Source organism: Baudoinia panamericana, assembly GCF_000338955.1.
Source record: "Baudoinia panamericana UAMH 10762 unplaced genomic scaffold BAUCOscaffold_9, whole genome shotgun sequence".
Classification (NCBI taxonomy): Eukaryota; Fungi; Ascomycota; class Dothideomycetes; order Mycosphaerellales; family Teratosphaeriaceae; genus Baudoinia; species Baudoinia panamericana.
The window spans coordinates 24,562-45,330 of record NW_006911265.1 but is presented as its reverse complement, the minus strand read 5'-3'; the positions used below and the strand labels follow the sequence as shown (position 1 = coordinate 45,330).

The 20,769-nt window shown below is 54.3% G+C and overlaps 9 protein-coding genes across 9 annotated transcripts; 4 read left to right on the top strand and 5 right to left on the bottom strand.

Moving 5' to 3' along the window:
- Positions 1-330: 330 nt before the first annotated feature.
- Positions 331-1,258, bottom strand: BAUCODRAFT_149492 (uncharacterized protein; the record flags this gene model as incomplete). The annotated part of the gene is made up of 4 exons (XM_007680066.1): positions 331-479; positions 531-692; positions 747-923; positions 973-1,258. The coding sequence occupies 4 exons, from the start codon at positions 1,256-1,258 to the stop codon at positions 331-333; spliced, it is 774 nt and encodes a 257-aa protein (XP_007678256.1).
- An 804-nt stretch (positions 1,259-2,062) lies between these two features.
- BAUCODRAFT_74195 (uncharacterized protein) lies at positions 2,063-3,487 on the top strand (the record flags this gene model as incomplete). The annotated part of the gene is made up of 2 exons (XM_007680044.1): positions 2,063-3,281; positions 3,342-3,487. 2 exons carry the CDS (start codon positions 2,063-2,065, stop codon positions 3,485-3,487), a joined length of 1,365 nt encoding a protein of 454 aa, XP_007678234.1.
- A 385-nt stretch (positions 3,488-3,872) lies between these two features.
- Positions 3,873-4,856, bottom strand: BAUCODRAFT_123962 (uncharacterized protein; the record flags this gene model as incomplete). The annotated part of the gene is made up of 1 exon (XM_007680065.1): positions 3,873-4,856. The coding sequence occupies one exon, from the start codon at positions 4,854-4,856 to the stop codon at positions 3,873-3,875; it is 984 nt and encodes a 327-aa protein (XP_007678255.1).
- A 259-nt stretch (positions 4,857-5,115) lies between these two features.
- On the top strand, positions 5,116-6,662 carry BAUCODRAFT_35506 (uncharacterized protein). The gene has a single exon (XM_007679789.1). The coding sequence runs from the start codon at positions 5,296-5,298 to the stop codon at positions 6,526-6,528; it is 1,233 nt and encodes a 410-aa protein (XP_007677979.1). The 5' UTR covers positions 5,116-5,295; the 3' UTR covers positions 6,529-6,662.
- Positions 6,663-8,509: 1,847 nt separating this feature from the next.
- BAUCODRAFT_149488 (uncharacterized protein) lies at positions 8,510-11,864 on the top strand (the record flags this gene model as incomplete). Its single annotated transcript, XM_007680064.1, has 2 exons — positions 8,510-11,569; positions 11,628-11,864. The coding sequence occupies 2 exons, from the start codon at positions 8,510-8,512 to the stop codon at positions 11,862-11,864; spliced, it is 3,297 nt and encodes a 1,098-aa protein (XP_007678254.1).
- A 189-nt stretch (positions 11,865-12,053) lies between these two features.
- On the bottom strand, positions 12,054-14,491 carry BAUCODRAFT_111098 (uncharacterized protein; the record flags this gene model as incomplete). Its single annotated transcript, XM_007680063.1, has 7 exons — positions 12,054-12,401; positions 12,477-12,600; positions 12,669-13,071; positions 13,124-13,365; positions 13,436-13,539; positions 13,597-13,771; positions 13,872-14,491. The coding sequence occupies 7 exons, from the start codon at positions 14,489-14,491 to the stop codon at positions 12,054-12,056; spliced, it is 2,016 nt and encodes a 671-aa protein (XP_007678253.1).
- An 839-nt stretch (positions 14,492-15,330) lies between these two features.
- On the top strand, positions 15,331-15,883 carry BAUCODRAFT_35503 (uncharacterized protein; the record flags this gene model as incomplete). The annotated part of the gene is made up of 1 exon (XM_007679788.1): positions 15,331-15,883. A coding segment is annotated over exon 1 (158 nt), but the record flags the coding sequence as incomplete, so codon positions are not given.
- Positions 15,884-15,967: 84 nt separating this feature from the next.
- Positions 15,968-18,298, bottom strand: BAUCODRAFT_25533 (uncharacterized protein; the record flags this gene model as incomplete). Its single annotated transcript, XM_007679759.1, has 3 exons — positions 15,968-16,177; positions 16,232-16,651; positions 16,706-18,298. 3 exons carry the CDS (start codon positions 18,296-18,298, stop codon positions 15,968-15,970), a joined length of 2,223 nt encoding a protein of 740 aa, XP_007677949.1.
- A 1,167-nt stretch (positions 18,299-19,465) lies between these two features.
- On the bottom strand, positions 19,466-20,668 carry BAUCODRAFT_35500 (uncharacterized protein). The gene is made up of 4 exons (XM_007679787.1): positions 20,202-20,668; positions 20,015-20,140; positions 19,911-19,955; positions 19,466-19,857 (listed from the first exon to the last, which is right to left on the bottom strand). Exons 1-4 carry the CDS (start codon positions 20,529-20,531, stop codon positions 19,849-19,851), a joined length of 510 nt encoding a protein of 169 aa, XP_007677977.1. The 5' UTR covers positions 20,532-20,668; the 3' UTR covers positions 19,466-19,848.
- Positions 20,669-20,769: the final 101 nt, after the last annotated feature.

Here is a 20,769-nt window from a genome sequence, read left to right as displayed (position 1 = left end):
GGTGGATTTAGCCGCCCCTTGTGTACTTCGCTTGGGGGAGCTGGAACACAACCGCGAGGCTCATGGCGTTGTAAGGATTGCGGCGTCAACCGCCGAAGATGACCATACCTTCGTCAGCATATTCACAACAAGGGTTCAACATTTTCGTCTTGGACGTGAGTGGTACCCAGCGAAGTCCATGTGTCGATGACACTTCCGGTCTCATCCAGCAAAGCAGAGGTGCTAGCCGAACAAGTGTGTGTGATACCCAACACCTAATGAGGACTGATCTAATGTCATACAAGATCTCATCCATATGAGCAGCTGGGGGAGCGCTATCACTATGGATGTTCAAGTGGCTGTCCACCCAGCATCAGCGGTAACCAGCGCACCATTCATGATCTCGCCATCTTGAGAACACAAATACGAGACCAACTTCGCAACCTTCGACGTTTCCACGCTCACGGTGTCCTCCGGGGCTTGGCCTCCAACGGCGAGATCTTGGTAAGGTCAGCACATATTTGTCTTAAGCCTTTGCCTGACAGACTCACTGAAACCTTCCTGGCACATGCCATTGGCAAGCGCGGAGCCGATATTAGTCTGCATACCGTCGGCCAGTATGGCATTGCAACGAATACCTTGCGTCTTGTAGAACGCAGCGGTGTTCTTCGTCAGCCCTACGAGGCCGTGTTTGCTTGCTGTGTATGCAGCACCTGCGTTACGCCCTTCAGCACGTGACAATAGACAACTGGACGACTTCGACACACCGGCTGCAAACCCTCTGAAGCCGGCCACGGATGCGATATTGACGATTGCGCCTTTGGTATTGTGCTTCACCATCATGTTGACAGCCCTTTTGGTCACCATTGCAGGCGCTGTCAGGTTGATGGCAATCACGCGATCCCACATCGCCTTCTCTGTCGTCCCCGCTGGGTCAAAGCGATCTCAAGCGATGTCAGTATACTGCTCTTCATACTGTTCACAGGCTTTTACCCATAATGCCAGCATTGTTGATGACATAGTCGACGTGGCCAAACATCCCCTCCGCTTGGTCAAAAAGCTCGTCAAGGGCTGTTTCCTCGGTGATGTCGGCTTTGAGGACAAGTGTGCATTCTGGGTATGCAGGAGACAGCTTCTCTCTGAAGTCGGCTATCAGGTCGTCGTTTATGTCGCAGACAACGACATTGGCGCCGTCTTCAAGGAATCGCTCTGCGATAGTACGTCCCAAGCCGCCACATGCGCCTGTGATTATAGCAACCTTGTGGGCGAGAGGCGCCATCATGTCCATGCAGCAATGCCTCTCCCAACAAAAGACACGACTTCAGTCATATACGCGTCGCTATAAGCAAAATGGATGGTTATCGAATGATGTCGTGGAACCTGCTTCTTCCCTTCATCGCCCTAGTGTGCATAATTTCGGATGAAGGATCGATTCTATCCGCTCTCAATACCTGAGGTAACCCGAACTCGCAAGGGTGTAAGTACCAGTTTCATGCATGCCAGTTGCAGAACGCCCTCTCCACGACTGCGCAAATCGACAGCGGTTGGTATTTACATCAGCATGCACCAAGCAGTGTAGCGCAAGGTAAATGCACCCTGCCATACGGGTCCGCTTTAAGTGGACCAGTCGGGCAAGGCTCAAACCTCACCAAGTGTCCCATCTTCCGCCCATAATCCACTTCACTCCAATGCCTAGACTTCGCAGAAAGTCTGACCCAGGGTGCTCAAGGCAGTCGACTGTGCAGAGGCTATAGTCATTGCGACGCCCGTTGACAGCTAATTACATACGTGCATGCAGTCACGATCTTCAGTATTGATATTGTCTACAGCTTTGCCAGCCAAGCTGTGATCGGCGACGCTCCACGGAAGCCGCTTCGTACAAGCAAGGCAACCACTTACCAATGGGTCTTAGAGTATCAACACTCAGTCTCTGCCTCGGGTTCTTTCCTGTATCACTGAGCTGCCATCGCGTTGTACGTCGCTTCATCTGTGTAGTCCCTTTCACTCTCACGACCTTCATGGTGCGACAGAAACTACCAAAATGACCAAAAGCACGCCCACCAACAGGTCCATCTCAAGCTCAATGCCTCACAACGACACCGCTCGAACCTATTTCGAGCACTCCTCAGCCCCGCGTACCAACACCGACACGGTGATCGTTGAAGCACTCCGAGCAGACTACCCAAACCTACACCTCACCGTAGTGCCCCGTCACATTATCAACTTTGAAGCCTACGCCGCCGCCGGACAAGCTTCATTAGCGCCCATCGACAAGGAGACCGATCGATTGAGCTGGAGGTATTTCTTACCACCCGCTGCAAGACTCAATGGGCAACGAGGTGCACTGGAGGATGTTGTCAAGCTTGGCAAGTTTCTCCTCGATTGGCAAGGGAAAGAGTACGTCTTGTACATTGCTGAAGGTCGAGACGGCAACTACCCGGTTGTTGTTACAAATCAGTATGTCCTATCCGCGTCCGTTGAAGCGACAAATAAGCTGCTCTTCGAGGTTGGAGCCTGGAACAACGATCTGCACAACGAAATTTGGGTCTTCGATGGAGGGCGGTGGCAGAAGGACGCCAACCTCTGGCAGAGTGTGCAGAAGAGCCACTGGGAGGATGTGATCTTGGATGAGAGCATGAAGAACGCCATCATCGCCGATGTGGAGGGTTTCTTCGAAGCACGAGACACCTACGAACGCTTACGGGTGCCGTGGAAACGGGGGATTATATACTACGGACCGCCTGGTAACGGCAAGACGATCAGCATCAAAGCCATGATGAACAGTCTTTACGCCCGCTCGCCTGCGATTCCCACGCTTTACGTCCGTACTTTGGCCAGCTTTCTGGGGCCGGAATATAGCATCAACCAGATCTTTACGCGGGCAAGACAGACCGCGCCTTGCTATCTGGTATTCGAGGACTTGGACAGTATCGTGACCGATGCGGTCCGTTCGTACTTCCTCAACGCCGTCGATGGTATCGCAAAGAACGACGGGATACTAATGGTTGGATCAACGAACCACCTCGACAGACTGGATCCTGGAATAGCCAAGAGACCAAGTAGGTTCGACAGGAAGTATCTCTTCCCGAATCCCAACATGGAAGAGCGGACGAAGTACATGAAGTACTGGCAAGCCAAGCTCAAGGACAACAAGGACCTTGAGTTCCCGGACAAGCTCTGCCCGGCCATCGCTAAGATCACGCCCGGCTTCTCGTTCGCGTACTTGCAGGAGGCGATGGTCGCAACTCTGCTGGCGATTGCGAGGGATGACGACTCGTTCAGCGAGCGGGTGTGCCTAGAGTGTATGCAACCACACGGCAAACCAGCCAAGGGCGGGACCTGCGACTCAGAGGCGAAGAGAGCGTTCAAGGGATTGTACGACTGGGTGTGGACGGTGAGGCTGGAGGACGAGGAGGACCCGGATCTGGATAATTACGTGCTGTGGCGTGAGATCAAAAAGCAAGTTCGAATTCTAAAAGAGGAGATGGGAGAGAAGAGTGGACGTTAATATGGCCTAAGATACCGACCTTTGCGTCAAGTGTTTACGCGCATCTAATAATTTGTTGGGTCAATTGGCCGTGCAGGTATCTCACAAACTTGAGCTGCGAGCTTAGAGCGCAGAAATCTATAATCTTGGATTGAAGCTCTGCCATCTATGAATCTGTACCATGGCGCTTGGTCTCAGCTGCATCCAAATGGTGGCCTTGAATATTGCATAGCGGACTCACGGATAGCCTCTCATGCAGTGGAATCATTCGTAGTCATATTTCTGCAGCGACGAGCTCCGTGTTGCTTGACATAGCGTCGCTGACCACTGAAGGGCACGACGGTGACTTGCAAGCCGGTCGTCCATTCTGTAGCCTGGAAACGTTCACGACCAATTGACGAGGCTGTCAAGCTGACCAGATCTGCTTGAGTCGTCCCCAAACTCCTGTGGCGAGTCTATCATGGTGGCCCATCAGTCGATCCAGCGGTTTGCCGTGGTCAAGTACCGTACAGCCCTGCAGATCCAGCTTCCAAGTCCCATGATTTTCGAAGTACACACGCGCAAAGCCCTCGCGCCACGCTATACGCCTGATGTTTTGGAAAAGACCACCACCGGGCGTTGCGCTTTCCAATTGCGCGGTTCTAGTGAAAGCTGACGCTTCAGTGAGCGGGACCGAAGTCCACGCGATATCCTGCGCGGTGACTACACGATCGAGCAGAGCCTTTGGAGGCTCGACTTCAACAAATTGAGGCTTGAGAAGCGGGACTAATCTCCTCATTTGGAACCGTAGCATTGGCGTTTTGGCTCCGTTCAGGGCAGACGGCAGGGGTACTGAACGGAGCGTGATCGTCCATATCACTCCGACAGGGGCCATGATCATGAACATGCCAGCAGTGACCGCGATTAGAGATGTTCCCATCGTGATGGCGGTCAGTACATATTTGCCCCAGCTGTTGGACTCATTCATCTGCTGGTAGACGCCAACGATGCTGGACTGTACCAGAGCCCAGAGAACAAAGATCCCTCCGCAGACATAGGACGTAACGTAGTACGAGCGGTGATTCGGCGCCTTGTAGAGTAGTACTTCATCGCGGCCTCCGAGTAATTGCTCGGTGTAGGAGTGTTGCTGTTGCGCTCTGGACGGTGGCCGAGCTGGATTAGCGCCCCGAGATGGCGACTTCGGGGAACTTGATGTAGTTGGTTTCTTGAATGCAGGAGGCTGTCTAGAGATTTGCTTGGCGAGCTTCTGTAGTAGCTTCGACTTGCAACTGAATGCTCTGTTCGTCTTCTGGAGATTGTAATTGGTTGGCCACGGCTTTGGGGCAGCGGCGAAAGCCTGCGTTCTAAGGCATGATGGTAGGCGTAAGAGAGCCTGTAGCGGAAGACTCATGTTGGTTGATCAAAGAAACACTGCCGAAAAGCTACATGTCATACTGGTGACGGTAGAGTGAAAGTGGCCATTGAAGGTTTATATTGAACGTTGACATGGACAGGAGAGTGTCCATCTTCGGTCTTTCTGCGGAGTGTCGGGAGTGAAGCTTGGACACCTCAACGACACGGAGAGCCCAGTTATTCCCTTTCCCATTCGTCGCTTACATTGTTACTACGAGGCCGTGGAAAGGCATTGCAGACAGTAACGGGTGACAATGGCAAGCGTAACTCATTCGGCGCGTCTTGCAAGCCGCCTGGCGGGTAGACATGCCTCCAGGCGCATACAGAGACGGAGTAAGCACCCCTCAGCCCCGGACATGGAATGGGCGACATACTGAGAAGCGATCATGACAGACTTCCGCATATCACCACGCAATGCGGCAGCACAGAACTTTACAATGCCCGCTCTGTCGCCCACCATGACCGAGGGCAACATCTCCGCCTGGCGGGTCAAGGAAGGCGATTCATTCTCCGCCGGCGATGTATTACTGGAGATCGAGACAGACAAGGCGACTATGGACGTCGAAGCACAAGATGACGGTGTGGTAGTCAAGATCATGCAGGGTGAAGGCAGCAAAGGAGTCAAGGTCGGGCAACGCATCGCGGTCACCGCGGAAGCAGGGGACGATGTGAGCAGCGTCGAGATTCCGGCAGAGCAAGCTTCAGCGAAAGCAGGAGAACCAGCACGGAAAGACAGACCTACGCCGCAGGAAGAGACTGCCGGCGGTCTCGACACCACGGAGAGCTCGCCAAGTTCCGCTGAAGCTCCGCCGGCTTCGAAACCACAAGCGGATGCGGCGGCAGGTGGTGCCGCGGATACTGCTAGCGCCGCTCAGTCAAAGGGAGGCAAAGCGCGGAAGCAGACATACCCACTCTATCCATCCGTCGAGCACTTACTGCACACCAACGGTCTGTCGAAGGAGGACGCAGATAAGATCCCTGCTTCCGGACCGAATGGCCGCTTACTGAAGGGTGACGTCCTCGCATACCTCGGTCGTATCGGCAAGGACTACCCAGCGCAGTCGTCTGCTCGACTCACCAAGCTTACACATCTCGACCTCTCGAATATTCAGCTAATGCCCAAGCCTGCGCCCAAGCTCGAGGCAGCGAAATCCGATCTGCCTCTCGAGCCGGAGCTGCCAACAGAGACGGAGATTGCCGTGCCTATATCCCTTTCCGCTGTCATTGCGACTCAGAAGCGCGTTCAAGATACCCTCGGCATCTTTCTTCCTTTATCTACCTTCATCGCTCGCGCGTCAGAGCTCGCAAACGAAGACCTGCCGATCAGCAAATCACGCAAACCTACCGTAGACGATTTGTTCAACGCAGTGCTAGGCCTCGACAAGGTCGCAAAGTCCTCTCGTGGCCATTACATCCCCCAGGTGACTGGCTTGGCACCTATGCCGCTTGCTGCCTCCCCTAGACCGGTGAAGCGGGACATCATCGACCTGCTGGCCCCGAAGCAAGCGACGAGGAAGGCACCAAGGGTAGTTCCTGGCGCTGTGGGAGTGACTACGGGCTCAAACGTCTTCAGCGTCACTGCCAAGCTAGGCGAAGAGCGCAGGGCTGCGGAGTATCTGGAGAGGATGAAGCTGGCTTTGGAGAAGGAGCCAGGTCGGCTAGTATTGTAGAGTATGCGCATTTCCTTTAGCGTGTTCGCGAAGGGGTGATTTGTGAGCGAGGAGTTTGCCGCGTGCGTCTAAGAATAGATGCATTGTTTAGTGTTTGTACCATATGTCTTTCGCAGTCGACCAATCTCCTCCTTATTGATCTATGGCCGGACGCCCATTCGTTATCACCCTCAGGCTTCGCTTGCGCGAATTGTGCTCGTCGCTAGCCAAGGGAGCCACAAGAAGGTGCAAACGGTTAAGTTCGTCCACATTTCGCAGGTACTTTGGCCCCCTCTTTGTTCACCATCCAGCAACTGGCGAGCCGCTCGCACAACGGTCACTCCTTTGTGGAGGGCGCATCTAAGGTCCTTCAAGCTGTTCCTGTCCAGCCTGCTCTGCTTTCTACAACCAGATCGTTCTGTGAATGCTTCGATCACGTGCTATTCTGATCGCTCGGCCTCACATATCCGCTATGACGTGCTTCCTGTTCAAGGTTAGCGCTGCACAAGGATGGTGTATACTTCGGTCTTCAGTTGTGGTTCAAGCCGTGACCACGCTCTGGACAAGCTCCTCGGAACAAGACCAATACCCTGTCTTCCCTTTCCGAGTCCGCGCACTACAAGGTAATGCATCTGCGTGAGACGCTTGTGCATCTCTTGCTACTTTGGAACAGCATACAGGCAGAGGACTGACGTACCGGACCGCGCATATAGACTTACAGACATTCATCCGTAAGTATATTAATATCATCCTCGACGTGACCTCGGCTTAAGCTTACTTCAACAGTCCACCAGGCCGATTCCACTCACCCCGGTCCCGTCGGAGGACGTCAAGACGCGGGCTCTCGAGCCACTCATCCCTGCCAAGGTGATTTCTCACCTCAGCAACAGGATCTTCAGCATTGCCAAAACCGTCTTTGGTGACCAGGCGGCAACCGACATGCTCGATGCGGTCAAAGAAGAGATGAAGCAGATGGACGGAAACGGCTCATACAGTGAGAGGGTCTTTTGTACCGGCATCATGCGTGCCTATCTCGTCATGAAGGATAAAATGGGAGAAACAGAGAGTGTCATCAAGCTGACGAGGATGACAGAGGGCCATTTCGGACGAGAGCAAACCGGTGCGTACTTGCAGAGGTTGGGCGCAGGGTTCTGAGAGGAGGTGCGGGTGCATCGAAGTTAGGAGAGTGAAATCTACAAAAGTTAGCGCAAGAGTCTTGGCGTAGTCACGTGCGGCTGTAGCGTACCGTTCCCAACGTATCCAACCGTCATTCCCACAAACAGCTGTTGGACAGAGGCTCTCGTTGGGACAGCCGTACAAGGTCTCTCAGACGCTGTAGGGCTGTTATGCGGCGGTAGACTCAATAAAGACATGTGCACCGTACAATGAGAGTGGGATTGGCCTTCCCAGCAAGCTCAGGAGGTCACAAGGTCTTGCAGGTTCGTCAACGGTATATGGCGATCTTGGGCGAGAGGCACGTAGTCAAGTCAAGACCTGATGCCCTCACCCATCGTCGTCCGTTGAGCTTCAGTGTGCGCCGTTGGTGGGCCTGAAAGAGTCTGCTGGAAGGGAAAGAGGCTCGCCATCTGCTGGGTCCAGGTCCATCATACGGCCGTCGAGAACGGTCGTCAATACATCAGCAGTTCTTGTGGATAAAGGGCGATGGATTGGTGTCCTTTAAGAATAATTGCCATGTGCTTCATGCATGTCATGGATCGACGATCGGCCGCCGGCAAAATGTTTGGCAGCTGCCGTTTCTGGGGTCGCTGGAGGCAGAGCTCCACCCGCCGCGCCACGCTGCATGGCTTCGCATGAGGACCTCGGACATTGTCCCGATACCAACCTCACACGACTTCGTCCTAACTCTTTCTGTCACCCCATCGACCACTTCGCTCCCTCGACATATGTGGAAAACAGTCCTTTAGCGGACAAGAGGCCCTAGGAATAGCTCTCAGGCATAGACAACCCAGTTCCTGCTGCCTACGATAGGTAGAGTGGCATTATGAGGCGAGCAGTATGCGCTGCGATTATTGCGGCGTTCTTATCGCTGCCTGGAACTGCTCGAGCGGGTCCGCAAACACATCAGTACTTTACTACCAACGATGCGCTGCTATCACAACCTGACCCCTTCCGGCTGTATGAGGACCGGCCAGATGGATGCCCACCCTGCTTCAACTGCAACCTTGACGACTTCGTCTGCTTACAGTATGCCAATTGCACGCGGAGTAGCGGCAAGTGTTCATGCCCACCGGGCTTTGGTGGCGAAGACTGCGGAGCACCACTCTGCGGTTCGCTGGCGGACGGCAAGGACCGCTTACCGCGGGAAGGAGACCGATGCGAATGCAAGGAGGGATGGGAGGGCATCAATTGCAACGTCTGCGCCACGGACGCCGCTTGCGGGCCGATGATGCCGGCAGGACAGGAGGAGGACGCTGTCTGCTACCGAGAGGGTTTGGTGGTGAACGAGAACTACCAAATGTGCGACATCACGAACCGCAAGATCTTGGACCAGTTGAAAGAGAAGAAGCCGCAGGCAACGTTCAGTTGCAATGCGCCGAGTAAGAGCTGTAACTTCCAATTCTGGGTGGACGAGCAAGAGAGCTTTTATTGCGGCCTAGATGACTGTGGCTGGAAGGCTGAGGCCACGGATACGAGCAACACTACGAGCTATAGATGTGAGACCGCACGATGTCAATGCGTGCCAGGGCGCTTTTTGTGTGGTTCGGAGAACAGCATTGACATCTCGGATTTTCTGGATCAGGAGATCAAGGGCCCAGCTACATTCAAGACGATGCGGACAGAAGGTGGCGCCAAAGAGGACGGCTCGACATTCTCAGAACCTGCTATGAACGGCTTGATCTCAAGCGTCTTTGGCGATGAGAGTATCACTTTGCAATGTCATAGCGGAGAATGCTTGTACAAGACGGAAGTGCCTGGCTACGAGCGTCCAATCAAGAAGATCAACACGCCGCTCATTGCTGGTGTTATCGCTGGCTGTGCGCTGTTTGTTGTAGCGGTCATACTACTCGTCTTCTTCCTAAGCCGAAGAAGCGCACAGCGATACGGACCCATCCATCTTGGCGATGACGAAGAAGAGGAGAACGCCAAGCTTATGGCTGATCACAAGCCTGCGGCACTGTACTTCGAGAACATCTCGTACAACCTCAAGGGCAAGCAGATCTTGTCAGGCGTTCAAGGTTCAGTGCATCCCGGCGAGCTTCTTGCCATCATGGGCGCTTCCGGCGCTGGCAAGACTTCTTTCCTGGACATTCTTGCTCGCAAGAAGAAGCGCGGTCATGTTTCGGGAGACTTCTGGCTGAATGGCGAGAAGGTGACCGATGATGAGTTCCGAAGCGTGATCGGCTTTGTGGATCAGGATGACACGATGCTGCCCACTTTGACTGTGCACGAGACGATCCTAGACTCTGCCCTGCTCCGGCTGCCGAAGGAGATGAGTGTTGCGGCCAAGGTGCAGAAGGTTGAGGATGTTGAGAGGCAGCTGGGCATCTTCCATATCCGGCATCAGGTCATCGGCAGCGAAGAAGGTAACGGACGGGGCATCTCCGGTGGCGAGAAGAGAAGAGTTGGCATTGCTTGCGAGCTTGTCACCAGCCCGAGCATACTCTTCCTGGACGAGCCGACTTCAGGTCTAGACGCCTACAATGCGTTCAACGTCGTGGAGTGTTTGGTTACCCTTGTGAAAACATACAACCGGACTGTCGTCTTCACGATACACCAGCCACGGTCGAATATTGTTGCGCTCTTCGACCAGCTAATACTGCTTGCGCAGGGTCGGGCGGTATACAGCGGGCCGTTCGAGAAGTGCCAGAGCTACTTTGACAGTATCGGCTACGCCTGTCCGCCAGGTTTCAACATTGCCGACTATCTTGTGGATCTGACGATGCACGCTAGTTCGCCTACGGATGCAGAGGATGAAGTGGAGGTCGTGTTTGGCGACGGCGGTGATGGACGGACAACGCGGGCTAGCTCGACCATGGCCGTCAAGAGCATACCGAGCGTCAGCAACGTCAGCATAGAGAACTCGATCGGTTCCGGCCACGACGGTCCGCTACGACCGAAAGCGAAGCGAAAGACGAGCATACGGCAGCAACAGGAGCGGGAGCTCTTCACACGGAAGAAGACGTCGGACAATGCTAACGCACCTGCAAGCTTACGAAGCGAGGGTGACAGCGTACTAGGGGATGACGAGCGACATCAGCAATGGGTCAAGCTCTCGAAACAGCAAGGCCAACCTCCACCACAGATCACGGATGATCCGCATAACCTTCCGCCTGCTGCCGGGACAGGCACGAATCTTGACGTCCTAGTTCAGGCCTACAACGACTCCGACGTCGCTGCAAGCCTAAAAGACGACATTCACCACGCCGCTGAAGCGAACGGCCATCCGCCTGGACTTCCAAATGGCGCGGCCACTACAGGCAAAGTGAAGGGCTACCGCAAACCCCGCATCCACACTCAGTCCATCATCCTCTCCCGACGAACCTGGCGCAACCTCTACCGCAACCCCATGCTCATGCTGACACATTACGCCATCGCCATACTGCTTGCGGTCTTCATCGGCTTCCTCTTCTATGGCCTCACAGACGACCTTCCGGGCTTCCAGAATCGCCTGGGCTTCTTCTTCTTCATGCTCGCCCTGTTCGGTTTCTCCACCCTTACCTCCTTGAACGTCTTCGCGCCGGAGCGACTACTCTTCGTCCGGGAACGCGCGAAGGGATACTACCACCCCTTCGCTTACTACCTTAGCAAGGTCGTCTTCGACATTGTGCCTTTGCGACTGCTGCCGCCGCTCATCATGGGTATGATCATGTACCCCATGACGGGTTTGGTACCTGCTTGGGCGGAGTTCTTCAAGTACATCCTCTTCATTGTTTTGTTTAACCTTGCGGCTGCCACGATCTGCCTCTTCATCGGCATCTGCGTGAGGGATCTGGGTGTGGCGAACTTGTTAGGTGTGCTTGTCATGCTGTTCAGCCTGCTATTTGGTGGATTCTTGTTGAATCATGACACCATACCTAAGCCGGTCACTTGGCTGCAGAACGTAAGCCATTCCACAATACGTGCTCATCGTCGGGCGTTGCTGACTTTCTGCGCTCTAGCTTTCAATCTTCCATTACGCCTTCGAAGGCCTGCTTGTCAACGAAGTGCGCTACTTGTCACTAGTGGACCACAAGTACGGATTGGACATCGAAGTTCCAGGCTCAGCCATTCTGTCGAGCTTTGGCCTCAACGTGCTGGCTCTGTGGCAGGATGCCATTGGACTTGCCGTCTTCTGCGGCGCGTTTCTGATTCTGGGATATTTAGCTCTGCATATACTGTTGGTGGAGAAACGGTAATGAACACATCGTTTGCAACAAGCGATGCATGTACGGGACGCTGATATGGCGACATCATTGTCGTAGTGGCAGGCTAATTCAGCATATAGAATAAGCATAGTTGACAGCGGCGATGCGCTTCGCATTAGCTTTGACAGCCTGCCCCACAGCCTCGCGCTTCTTCACGACCTTATAAAGTCTTCTCTTTTTTTACGGTAGAGACATGAACAAACTCAGCAGCTTTGGGTAGTTCGGCGTACCCAAACCTGTCGCTGGGTCCCAACCAGGCACAGCATGGAAGCCAGCGGAGCCGCAATTCGGATTCGAGCCGTTTGTTATATCGTGGAGCGCACCTGGGTTCGCATAAAGCACCGGATTGATGAAGCCGATCGGTCCTTTGCCGACGGCCGTGCGTTCTTCATTGATGAGCGTCAATACCGACGCGAATAGCGGCGCAGCTAAGGATGTGCCGAAATAGTGATAGTCAACCAAATCCGTGTATGCGCGGAAGAAGGCGCCGTTGGCACTGATGTCTGGGATTCCGCGGCCTGCTCTGTTCTGTAACATGCGTCAGACACCGTCGATGCTGTTGTCTCACACGAAGGGCTGGCCCGTAATCAAGGGTTTACTTACGTAGACGCCGCCGTTTGCGCCAATGTTGGAGGCGTTAGAGTTAGCGACGTAGTAAGGAAGACCCGGGTCGTGCTGGCTGAAGTAGGTGTTGATGGCGGGTTGTTGGTAGGCCGGTGCGGTGTAGCTAGTGTTGACCAGATGCGTCAGCGTTGGGTCGTACAGCAAGTGGGTGATAGTCAATAGTTTGCTCACTGATTAGAGAAGCCACCATGGCTTGCGAAAAGTTCTGCGCCAGGACCGAGATTGTCTTGCATGACACTCTCGGGGTCAAGCACTGTCTGATTGGCGTAGAGCTGTGTAGCGCCGACAGACGTGACGTATGGACAGGACGAAAGAAAGTCTGGGTTGTAGATCGTCTGATTCTGACCTTCGCCGCTCAAGCAACCAGAAGGAGTAATATCACCTGGATATGAAGCAACGCCATAGTCGCCCGAGGCGATAAGAACGGTGTGGCCCTGAAGGGCAAGCTTCATCCATTCGTTGCATTGACGCTGTTGATAAAGCTCTGGCAGGTCGGCTTCGGCCTCTCCGTACGAAATACTGAGGATACGGGTCAAGTTGTAGACACCGCACTCTAATTGCCCTTTATAGCCGTCTGTGTTGTGTCAGCCAGCTGACGTGTACACCATCTCCCAAACTAAGCTCACCGGGTGCAGGGTCCGGATACACAGGGTCCAAACCCGGCGAATCACCGCTAAGACCCATGTAGTTGTACGTGCAATAGCTGCCGTCGACAGCGTCGAGGAAGGTGTTCAAAAAGCCCAGGAGCACACCGTTGACGGATGCGTTCGCTTGTGGGAAGTCGTCAACTTGGTAAATTATTACATTCTGAGGGTAGATCAGGGAGAAGCTCATATCAATGTCGATGTCGCTCTCGCCGGTGTTGTTCCTAGAATATCCCGGAGCCGTCAGCACTATCACTAACACAAGCAAAACTTGGTAATCAGTAGGGTGCGTACGGGTCGTCAGGTGCGACCGGAGCTTCACCTCCGTCGACCGAGAGCACTATTGGACTCGTTCCGTTCGGCACGTTAGGTGCGTACTCCGCAAAGAAGAGGTTGAGCTGTACGAAAGAATTAGTCACTCAATGTGCGATATTCAGCTCCGGGTGTCACTTTACATCCTGTTGGGAGAAGTAGTCGCCACTCTCGTAAATGCCGAGTGCGTTTACGCTGTCATTGAGATGGGCCATGGGAATGTCGTAGAGCGCTCTAATACACGTTGGTGTGATGTTGCGCCCGCAGTCTTGTAGATCCGGAGGCAACCGTGAGCTGCTGGCGGCATGTGCCAGGGTCCTTGGCCCGGCGGACTCCAATGCGGTGGCCTTCGTGTCAAGAGACATACCGTTAGCGAAACTCGGATGGCAGAAGAAGCTGGAGTTGTCCGATGGCCTACCGCTTGCCCGGACCCTGACCGCCTGGTCCTCCTCCAGGCGGCCTTCCCTGGGTGACGGTCCGCTTTCGAAGTCTAGGCGAGGACTTAACACCAGGTGTGACGTAGTCGATATACGGCTGAATGTGGACAGGAAGGTAGTAGGCGTCACAGCCAATGCGTGAGTGGCCATCTTTGTCTTCATGCTCATAGTACTGAGTGTGAAAGGCTCGCTCGGCAGCCCTCACGGGCAGGTCGACCGCAATCCAGCCATTCTTCGACACCGGAATGCGTTCAATGTCAATATCAGCAGCAGAAGCGAGCCATTCGCGCACATTGGAGATGGTGTCCTTCGAAGGGGCGAACAACTCGTTGACCTCAGTCAAGGAGAGATGCTTTCCATAAGACGGCGAGCTCGGGTGAGATACATCAAGCACTCGTTTGTAACCATCCTCGAGACCAGACTGGGTTAAGCCAATCTTGATGGGGATGATAGCATCTGGACGAACGCTTTCGCGACGCTTGTGTAAGTTCCGGATATGGTGGGACTTGCTCTCGTGCAGCACATAGCCTTCAGGAACAGCAAGAGATGCCCCGTAGAGCAGTGGAAGCAGGCACAACGCCGCTACAGCATGAAGCAGCATTGCGTGAGGAATTGAATGGCGATGGGAGAGCAAGGCGCAGACCTACCTCCAAGCTTTTGACTTGCTGTCTCACCACAATGAGGTGCAGAGTGTATGAGGTCACTCACTACCTTATCAAGAGTCTCCACGACCTGGTTTGAGGTGACAATCGGTCTTGCATGTGTCCTCCTTCCTGAATGGAAATGGTCGCAGAAAGTGGGTCGTGGGGATGCCGGGATGGTTACGCAGTGTTTCTATTGGTCGCTGACGATCCGGCGAAGAGACAGACTTTCCGGGCAGAGTGACGCTATTGTGCTATCACGGTCGACGCCGGACGCCATAACACCTTCAAGTCTTTTGTCTTGCGGTGAAATGGAACCTGGAGAAACCAGAACTCGTGGGCCTGGCTAACAAAAGCGCACCAGAGAGTCACTGGTTCATGCAGCGAGTTTGCCAGTTCGTTGAGCCACCAGCTCGTCCAGAGCTATCATGTATCTGCTTATCACACGTCAACACGAATCAATTGCACCGCATTTCGACCAAGTCATTGGTGTCGCCGTTTTATAGTGCTGACTGTGACAGCAACTTGCGGATCTGCGCTCGTAAATCCACCGGAACTGCACACCGCAGCAGTGTCTCCGCGATTTCAAAGGGCGCCTCATATAGTGCGGCGGCGAGATTGTCGAACCTGATACGTAAGGTCCACCTCAATACGGTGTGGTTGCTCTTAAGGGGAAACGACTGAAGTGAGTGAAAGGAGGCGTGAGGCGTCGTATCGGGCCTTCCCGTCATTCTTGCTTGATTGCGGGAAAGGCTGGAGTGGTGTACTTGCATACAGCGTTTCCGCCCATAGCCGGATACATGTATCTAATTGCCTATGGCTTCATTCGGCAGTGCGGATACTTCTACCGTTAATGACTTGGACGCTGCAGCCAGCGATATTGGCGCTTACTACCACTTCCACTGCAGGCGCCATCATAGTGGATTCGCCAGGACAGGTGATGAAGTATCTGCGTACCGTATGCTTGCACATAGCTAAGCATCTCGTCGCTCTATGATGCCCTGTGAGGTTTTTTTGGCTTTACGCTGTGGTTCCGCTCGAGATGTAGAAGCTCTACGTCGCTGTTATACTAGCGTGTGTGCAAAGCAACGTGTCAGGAACGTTGAGACAGCTGCATTAATGCTCCTGATACCTGATTGCACACCCATGCATTGCACAAAGAACTGTAGTCAGCTCAATGACCAGGCGCGCAGGAATTGATTGAGGGTGCGACAGTGTAAGGAGACGAATTTCTTACTGTTCACTACTCCTACATCGCGAGAAGTATAACAGTCATGGGCAGGCGCAAACCCGCATGCCCAAGCCAGCACCAAGCAATCCGTTCGCAGCACACCTTCAGCCGGCATCCAAGGCAGTAACCCTGTCAGAAGCCTAACCACAATACAATCACAGTATCTCGATCTAGAAGACTGCACCTCGACGCAAAAGAGTGCGTCTCAAGCCGGAAGAACGCGGCTTAACAACGTGTCAATCACACCCAGTTCCACCTTAGCCACGTCCGCCAGCGTCTTCGCATTCCCATACTCGAAGGTGATGGCGCCAAAGGGCCCGGCATCGTCAGCGCCGATCATGCGCATGGTGAAGCGATCGGTACGTGAGAGCGTCTGACCACGAGTCGTGGCATCGCGGAGAAGATTGGCGAAGTACTATTTAGGCTGTCAGCATGCACGCTTTGATGCTGTATCAGGTGGAGTACGTACCGTTACCATATCCTGCTTGACACCCGGTGTGATAGCAAGCACCTTGAATGGCCAAGAACGAGCCAGCTGGGCAACGCCACCGAATACGATGTTCATTCCACGAGAGTTGGTGAAGCCGTTGAAACTTGTCTGGCCCATCTTCTGGACGAACTTGGACTTCTGCTGCTCCGAAAAGCCTGGACAAGTAAGCACGGCGACGGTGAGCTCTTGAAGGGTGACAGGGGTCGGCTTGGAAGGGTCGATCTTGCCCCGACTACGGTTGAGCTCCTCGAGCAGACTGTCGGTGATACTCATGGTCGCGGAAAAGATCATGTCTCGCTCGCTGATAGTAATGCAATCAACAGCGTACCACGGAAACTTGTGAAGGGTGGAGATCCATGACTCATACACGCGGATGATCGCGCGTTGGGCGAACGCTGACTGCTGATGGGTCAGTAAACGGATATTGACGGTATGTGTGAGTATGCGGCTTACCCGATGCGGAGTCTCCGCGTGCTTGATGGTCATGGTGACCTCCTCAACAGACAGGAAGGCGGAGAAGCCAGCCGATTGAATACCTGGGTAGTACATGTCGGTGTTGGCGGTAATGCGAGGGGTGGCGCCATCCCAAGCGACATACTTGGCGCGTGGGAAGAGCTCGGCCATCAGCTCCTCCTGGCTGCTAAGCACGATGTCAACGTGGCGGTCACCCAGACGCGGATGACGGCCAGCAATGATGCGCTTGTTGAACTGATCATGAACCCACTCGGCTTCGGCCTGGCTGAAGAACTCGATGAAGGCATCCATGGTCTTGCCGGTGTGGCGCTCCATAATGATGTGGATAGCGAAGTATGGGCTGCCCATCGGCTGGCTGACGATCTTGGCGTTGCGACCGATCATTGCACTGATCTCGGAGCGGGTGGCTGCGAAGGGGATATTGTTGATACGCAGTACGCCTGCGTTGCTGGCGACACCGATGCGGCACGGCTCGATGACCGGCATCACGAAGAAGAACTCCTCAATGGTTGGCTTGTATCCCTGCGACAAGCGGGGGAAGAAGGTTGGCAGCGGCTGATCCTTCACATCGACGTAAGCAGCGGCGTTGCCTTTGACGTTCTGGGTGCGGAGGGTGACAGACTGGTTGCCGCGATGGGTCGGATCCAGAGTCGCATCGGCAAGCGCTGGTGGCGCCTTAATGGGCGCAGACGTGATGGAGACGTAGGTCGACTTAAGGTTCTCGGGCTTAGGACAGCGAGGGCGGTAGCCGGTGATCGGATCAATGCCGTCTAGCTCGTCGACAAAATCGCATGCACCGGAGCGGACAATATCGGCAAGCATGCTGGCATTTGTACGACTTCCGGACTTGCTGCGTCTGGTTAGCGAACCATTTGCAGCGGCAGTGGAGAGGATGAAGCCTTGCCTTGGTGCACTGCCAATGGCACCGTAGCTGGGCATGCGCAGATCGGTTTGTGGCAAGCCGACACTGCCTTGATTGAGGAAGGACGGGGTCCGTGAGTGCATGTTGTGGTAGGCATAGCTGACGAATGGAGCGCCGAAGTCGCCACCGACTCTGCCGTTGGTTTGTGATACACCGTGGCTGTTCCATGCCGCTAGTGGCTCATACATACCCGTCATCGCTCCACGACCGTACTCTGCAATCGAAGCTGGAACACGATCACATTGCCCGTGGAAATAATAACTGCTGGCCATCTGGTTGCCAGTGCCAGCGCGAGGCGCGCCGGCGCTGCCTGCGAACTTGCTCTCGCTCCCGTAGTGCTGATTGAGGCTCACACCCCCATCAAGGTCATGAGCCTGACTGACCAAGGAGTCATTGCTCATCGCTGACGGAGTGCGATAGATCTCCGACTGAACCTCGCCAAAGTGCATAACGCGCTTCTGCGGCGGCATGTAGCGCGCGTCTGAGCCCGTGTTGACGCTCGTCGGCGGCATTGGCGTGTTTGTAGGGTGACCGCGCGACAGCTTGCCGTTGTCGCCGACCTCGCCGACCGAGTTGCGCTTGGCCTTGAGGCCCAAGTAGGACGGATAGAGGGATGATGGTGACGTGTTGTATGCCGGTGTATAGTCCATGGTAATAGGTGCTGACTGGGGTGGTGGGTCGTGTGAGCGCGTGATCCGCGTTAGCTCTGTTACTTTCTGTCATAATATGGTTAACGCTTTCGAAGATGGAAGGAGCGATGCTGGGCTTGCGGGTTGATGTTATGCGTTTGCTACACACCATCCACAACGTCGAAACAGACAGGTTAAGGATCAAGAGCATTGCCAAGATGGAAACTTACTGCGTTGATGTTGCAGATATGCGAGCGTTTATGTGTTCAGGATGCTGAATTGGGATAAAATGCTGTGCAGCTTGATTTCATCAACGCCCGTGGCAGTTCCTGACAGCGCTTCTTGCAATCCTAACTCTGGGCTATTGGTCAGCATGTACGAACGTAGGCGCAAGCATGGAGAAGTAGCTGGTACACGTCAGCGCACGGCGGCAGGATAATTTACCTCGATGCAATGCCCACCTAACTGAACCGACTGTCTTTGTCAAGCCGTACAGTAACTCCTGGGAGCTTCTGGTCAGTCAAATACACAGCTTCCACATATGGAGTGTATAGAAACGTACCTTAAACGCCGATGAATTAAGGCTTTACTGCTTTAGTACCGCAAACGACCTCTCGAGCCGCAGTCTGAAGATCTCGTATTAGCGATATGGATAATACAACGCATGAAAGCAAGCAGCACGCAGCAAGCAGCAATGGCCGGTGGAGCTCTCGGTCGTTGATGTCGTGTATCCGGTCAACGGCCGGCGGGTGTTCAATGGCTTGCCAGTGAAGGTGGGCCTGAAGCAATCTGCCAGCGCTAGTAGGTCCGTATAAAGCGTCTACACCATGGAAGGAGGTCGATGTGGAGGACGTGTGTACAAAACGCGCAATATGGACGATGGTGGATTGTTGCGGAGCTTTCAATAGGTGGCGGAATGATTGTGCGTTGGAAGCGGCCGTGCGCTGCGCGAGCACGTGAAATGCCAAGGAAGCAAGAACTGACTGAGTGAGCTGAGTGAATGGCTGCCGGCCTGTGCTCGAGTGGTCGCGTAGAGGCTGCGGAGCAACAGCGATGATGTCTAAGCTGGCAGCTTACGAAGTCCAGGCGAAACAATCGACAGACCCTGGTGTAAGCACCTCATAACCACGAGGATATCTGGACGAGGAAAGCGAGTGCTGTACCGGTGCATGTCTCACATGACAATGGCTGGCGACGAGGGTACGAGCGGAGAACAGAGCTTGCAAGCATGGTCATAAGTGACAGCTCTTGAGACAGTTACGACAATGTAGACTCGTGATGCGAGCACATGCGTACATCACGCCATCTATGGATCACTTTCAGTTTGCCATCATCTGATCATCACTTGTGCGTGCAGAGGAAGAACTCAGCTCTCCCAGTTCGCGTTCGTCCGTGCGCCTTGAGATAGGCGCTTCCGCAGCAATCTAGCTCGCGGCTCAGCTTCGGTTTGCCTTGCGACTACCAGGATAAGACCACGTTTTCGAGGTCGTGGTGCAGACCACGCGGTGAGGCGCAGACCTTCGATGCCGCTACGAGCCCTCAGCGTCTCCTTGCCAGACCCTGGTGCGATATCAATCGAACTAGGACATGCTGTTAGTAGATATTACAATGCCCGCTGCGAGCATGCACATACCGGCGTCAGAAAGCTCTCCGCTACAAAGCGTGCTCTTGCATTTAGCTTGGCACATATGATTAGTGGAATGATAGGACGGTGTCGGCCGGGACTGCAGCGCATACGAAAAGCTTCATCTCCGAGATCTCCTTATCCACCTCCTCCATAAATTGTATGATGAAGTCGACCAGCTTGTGCTTCAGCATCTCCTCCGTGTGGAAGTTTGTGATTAGGAATGAGATATCATAGCCCTACCACATATGCATTAGCCGATCATACGTGCCACCCTCTCGGTCGGGAAGTAAAGCATACCGGCACCGGCTTCCGTCTCAAAATGAAGAACGGCTCCGCTCTCTGCGTCAGGAATCTCGTGAACTTATGTACCAGAATGTGCTCAATCTCATCCGCCTGTTTTATCCGTATGCTGACGCGCACGCTGTTGACTGACGGTTCGACGAATACCCGTTCATCCTGGTTGCGGCTCACGGTAAGCGGGTTGAGTAGCAGTTCGGGCGATGATTGCGCTTCGATTTCGGGGACATTGTGTCGTTCAGCCGCTTGTGAGGCGAAGTTGGAGAGGGATAGGGCGGCTGTGAGGGTGCTGCGCACGCAGGAAAGGTAGGGTCGGAGGGATTGGGACATGGCTTGCTTGCGGCGGACGTTGTTGTTGGGTTGCGCAACGGTGCGTGACCTCTATCGTCGCACGAGGTTGTCCGCGTATGGCGGCAGAGGGAGCCGAGATTCAATGCTAGGTACAACGTGAAGTCTGAAGAGCCCGGAAGCGGAAGTTGTGCACTGATGGGACGCTTCAGACGCGGGAGTGAGGTGATGTTCGAATGCGCCAAGACCATGGGTAGTGGGGCAACTCAGACCAAGCGCA

Coding starts and splice junctions, on each gene's coding strand:
- BAUCODRAFT_35506 (XM_007679789.1), top strand. CDS start 5,296: ATGCCCGCTCTGTCGCCCACCATGACCGAGGGCAACATCTCCGCCTGG.
- BAUCODRAFT_35500 (XM_007679787.1), bottom strand. CDS start 20,531: ATGTCCCAATCCCTCCGACCCTACCTTTCCTGCGTGCGCAGCACCCTC. Junction 20,141..20,201: donor TGAGACGGAAGCCGGTGCCG/GTATGCTTTACT, acceptor CATATGTGGTAG/GGCTATGATATCTCATTCCT. Junction 19,956..20,014: donor TCTCGGAGATGAAGCTTTTC/GTATGCGCTGCA, acceptor ATATGTGCCAAG/CTAAATGCAAGAGCACGCTT.